This window comes from Montipora capricornis, chromosome 3 (genome assembly GCF_036669925.1).
Source record: "Montipora capricornis isolate CH-2021 chromosome 3, ASM3666992v2, whole genome shotgun sequence".
NCBI lineage: Eukaryota > Metazoa > Cnidaria > Anthozoa > Scleractinia > Acroporidae > Montipora > Montipora capricornis.
Window position 1 is genome coordinate 71346091 of NC_090885.1, and position 5000 is coordinate 71351090.

General features: G+C 40.1%; 1 protein-coding gene across 1 annotated transcript; it reads left to right on the forward strand.

Moving 5' to 3' along the window:
- Positions 1-3359: 3359 nt before the first annotated feature.
- Positions 3360-4356, forward strand: LOC138040776 (adenosine receptor A2b-like). Its single transcript, XM_068886448.1, has one exon. The coding sequence runs from the start codon at positions 3360-3362 to the stop codon at positions 4290-4292; it is 933 nt and encodes a 310-aa protein (XP_068742549.1). The 3' UTR covers positions 4293-4356.
- The last annotated feature ends 644 nt before the right edge of the window (positions 4357-5000 follow it).

Here is a 5000-nt window from a genome sequence, read left to right on the forward strand (position 1 = left end):
TCGAGCGTTAGCCCTTCGTCAGAGCGAATCGAGGGATTATGGGTTACGTGTAGTTTTTATAGTAGAGTACGTAGGAGCTACGCTATTGGTGGTAACATGGCAACGTGAAAAATAGGAATATATTAGTCAAATGAAAAGCGTTCGTTAATACCGTGAGGATTAAGGGTGCCAATTTGAAAGATGAATTTTTGTTCCAGAATCTTGCGGCTTTCCGTCGTACCTAGATGTAGGGAAAGGCCGCAGATAGCCATGTGTTTTTTGGAGTGGTTAGGCAGATTAAAATGGCGAGCGACTGGCTTAGATGCATCCTTGTCATTCTTCTCAACATCGCGAAGGTGTTCGCGGAATCCGTCACCTAGTCGTCTACCTGTCTCACCAATGTATAATCTATTGCATAACGTACAGGTTATGCAATAAATGACATTTGCGGAGGTACATGTGAAACGATCGGTGATCTTAACAGATCGCTTAGGTCCCATATCTTGCTAGTGTTAACAATGAAAAGACAAGTTTTGCATCGTGAGCGCGCGCATTTGAAAGTGCCGGGTTGCTCGTTGGTTTTGAGCGCGCTTCTAACTAAAAAGTTGCCTACGTTTTTGTCGCGTTTGAATGAAATAAGTGGAGCTTGCGAAAAGATTCTACCAGTCTCGGGATCATTTTGGAGTAATTTAAAATTAGTAAGAACGATGCTTTTGACTGCGTGATTATGAGGATGGAAAGTGAGGGTGAATGGAATTCTGTCATTCTTATCTTTCTGTGACGTTTGTAGTGACGACTGTCGATCAAATTGTTGGGCGCGATGATGGCCCGCTTTGACCACAGAGACAGGATAGCCACGTTTTTCGAAGAACTGGCACATCTCCTCTGATTTGCTGGAAAAATCGGAGTCATCACTACATAGACGTCGAAGTCTAAGAAATTGAGAATAAGGAATGAAGTTCTTGACATGTGATGGATGTGACGATGAATACAACAAATAACTGTGTGAATCAGTAAGTTTGTAGTGCACACTAGTACATAGCACGTTGCCTCTAATAGAAACTTTGATATCTAGGAAAGCCAATGAAGTTTCCGAAATTTCCCAGGTATATTTAAGAGCCGGATGAAAAGAGTTGACGGAGGTTATAAATTGATCGAGTTCTTCTCTGCTGGATGAAATAGCGCCGATGCAGTCGTCGATGTAGCGGCCGTAGAGTTCAGGTTTGGGGCCGTTGTACTGATTAAAAAATTGGTGTTCAACATATCCTACAAAAAGATTGGCATAGCTAGGTCCCATTCTTGTGCCCATCGCTACACCATTAATTTGTTTTTAATAGTTGCCGGCGAATGAAAAACAGTTAAGCGTTAAAACTAGTTCGGCAAGGCGGAGGAGCGTTTCCGAGCTAGGTTTCTTTGACAGTGCGTTGATCGAAAAAGTGTTTAAGTGCTTGAAGACGTTCGCTATTAGGAATGACTGTGTATAGAGATGTAATGTCCATGGTGAAAATAAGTTTGTCTTGGCCGGAGAAATTGAAATCGCGGAAAATTTGTAGTGCGTGTGTACTGTCTTTAATGTATGATGGCAAAGATTTGACGATAGGCGTCATAATCCTGTCTAAGTGGCTAGAAATGAGTTCGGTGGGGCAACTACAGGCAGATTGGCGACAAGAGCTCCACAAATTTTTAACTGCTCACAGGTCCACTCACTCACCAAATGACAACTGGTGTGACACCATTCTTCTTAATGTTCGGGAGAGAAATGCGATCGAACTTGCCAGAGTTGAGACGTGAGGCACCCATCGCCAATGAAGAAGTCCGTGACCGAGACTTGGCAAGAAAGCTGGCACAGAAAGATTATGTGGACACAAAGAGACTTGCAGTTGTGAGTCAAGTGGAAGCGGAAGTATTATTGAGAAACACCAAAACAAACAAACTGTCCCCAAACTACGACCCCAGTCCTTGTGAAGTCATAGACAGAAATAGAGGGGAAGTAACATTAAGGAAGAAAGATGGCGTGGAAGTAAAACGAAATGTGTCATTTGTTAAGAAGTACCAGGAGAATAGTACTTCAGAGTCAGAATCAGTGGTACCACTTCAGTCAATTGCTAGCTCATTAGAATCAGCAACACCACTTCAGCCAGTTACTAGTCAGCCAGTTGCTAGTCAGCTCATTGCTAGGCCAGTTTCAGTACAGCAGAAAGTTAACCCAAGTTTACCTATGCTTAAAACAAGCCCAAGACTAACTTGAGTTATTAGACTTCCTAAACGATTTGATGATTATGAAGTGTCAAAGGCAAGACAGGACTTTGTTATTGGCGAAGCGTCTTACAGCTGTACCAGCTGTATCCAGTTTTCGTATTCGTTTTATTTTGGAGATTTCACGATGAAAGTCAATAAAGTATGTACGTATGTATGTCTCTTACTTATCTAAAAGCGGTTTTCCCATTAGTGTTTGTTCAAAACAATTGTTGTGGACGAAGATCAGTTATCGTATCACGTGCAAAGGCATGAAATTATGCATCCACAGTGAGAGGATATCAGAATTTTATTCATTATCAAATTTTATCAAGAAAACTGATATGCCATGCATTCTATGATGTGCTGTCCTCTTTTTTGACCGTACTTTGATCTTGGCTTTCAATTATAAAGTTCATTAAAAGAAAAACTCTTATGAGAAATAATTCTTATTTATGCTCTCCTTCGTCAGACTCAATACCCCCAGGGAAACCTTTTTCAATTTTGTAGCATTTCTTTAGAATACGATTAGAGAACTGTATGTGTGCACGATAAGGGAAAAACTATTATTTGTACTCAGACCACGTGTTGAAATAAGCGCACAGGCGCACAGAATATATAATTTTCAGGTCAGGAAAGAGAACTGAGTTGAATTTCGAGTTTCTTGGTCTGAAAGAAATTAAAATAGTATCATCGAAGGAAACTGAAATATCAAAGGATTGTCTCGTGATTCAGCAAAAAAGCAGGCACTAAGACTGACTCATTATCAAAACGTAAGAATTTTCAAATCGAATTTGTATGAAACGCCGTGAGATAAAATCAATTAAGTGAAATTAATGAACTTATTGACCTGATCAGACGAATTGACCAATCCGAGTGCGCAAAAAGCACTATCCACTTGGGTGATATATATTCTTATAAGGTCTATTGAACCGGCAATGATGTCAGTCGTGTTTGAAGTTGCAATATTGCCATAGCATTTTAAAAAGCAAACAAACAATCAGCATGAATCAGTACATAGCAGCTGCCTTGATTGTTCATTTTAACCTCGTCATTTTTTAAACATCACGAAGCCCGGGGTTTAAAAAAGTGTGCATGAGTCGAGACTGCAGCAAAAACTAAACGATTGGAAGGATCTGTGCATCATGAACATCTCCGATGTAAAATCTGAATCCGAGTTTTGTGACCGCATCAGGGCTTATCTTTACATTGCTTCCACTGGAAATGATCCTTTCAAGGCCGCGTTCGTCGTCAATGCTATTTTAAACGTTCCGTTTTGCATCATCGCTACTTTGGCCAATCTTGTGGTCATCTTCTCGATCTGGCGCTCCCCGACTCTCCGCTCTCCCGCCAATCTATTGCTGATCGGACTCGCCTTGTCTGATCTTGGAGTTGGTTTAATTATGCAGCCATTTTACATTGCTTTTCTTATCTATTTCGCCATTCAAGGCATAAGTTCATCTACCTGTATATCTACCGTTGCAGTTGCTTTGGCGGGCTCGTTTTTTTCGTGTGTGTCGTTTGTTATGGTTACAGCGATTAGTCTTGAACGCTACTTGTCGCTTCGTCTTCACCTTCGCTACGAGGAACTCGTCACAGTCAAACGTGTCCGATACTTTCTCATCATTTCCTGGCTACTTTTCGGAATTTCTTCCTTCATTTGGGTACTTTTTCTTCCGAAATTTAAATCTTTCTATTACTCCGCAGGAATTTTGCTTTGTCTGCTGATTTGTACAGGGGCCTACGTTAAAATATATCGCATCGTTCGCTTTCATGTGCAGCATATAAAGAACCTGGAAGTATGTGGCAAAGTACATCGTCGTAAAAAAGTAGCGTACAATATGTTCGTGGTTTACTGTGCTCTTCTTTGCTGCTATTTGCCATATTCGATTTTTCTTGGCGTGGCAAAAATCGCAGGTTACTCCAAATGGAATTGGATTTGTATAAACTTTACACTTACAGTTGTCAATATTAACTCATCCATTAATCCCTTAATATATTGCTACCGGATGAGGGATATCAGAAGAGCAATATTACATACATTATATGTAGCCTTGAGTAGGTTTAAGCTCAAATAGATTGGCGGTGCATCAGTACGAAGGGAAAAAAATCCTCTTTGATCTTACAGCCCCTCTGGGAACTCAAAACTAATATATTTGGTCAAAACTCTGCGTTTAGCTTACATTTTAGTTCGAAACTGGTTTCGAGAAAAGTTTTTGCTTTTGTAGGATGACAAAATTATATACCTTTCATTTCCGACACAAGCATATTCATGTTTTGCACTTTCCGACGCTGGATCGACATCATCAGCTCGTTTTAATTCTGCGCGTGAGTTTTCAGCTCCTAAAATTTTCCTGTACTTCTATAGACGAGCTCGCAGGCTCTTGAGTGCATCATGGGTAATCAGGGCAAGATGGAGAGAAATTCAAAGGTTTGTAAGAAAGTTCAAAACGATGAAAAGTATTCATGGCATGCAATTTTGGGTTTTTCATATGCGCTCAAAGGTGCGGCAGAATAAATTTGGAGAGAATGGCTGTTGTAGAAATTATTTTATTAAAAAGAGTTTCGGCCATACATTTTTTTCTGTAATTCCAAAGGCACAAAATTACAGATAATGTATAGAGACAAAAAAAGCAATATTTAGAAATTAGTACAAATACAGGTGATTATACAAAATCGCGCGCTCTCATTGGCTGCGCGCTATCTCGGATTAGTTTCACCCAACTAGTGGACTAATGCAAATCCTGCATTTTAATTGACTACGCTACTACAGGACTATTAGTAAC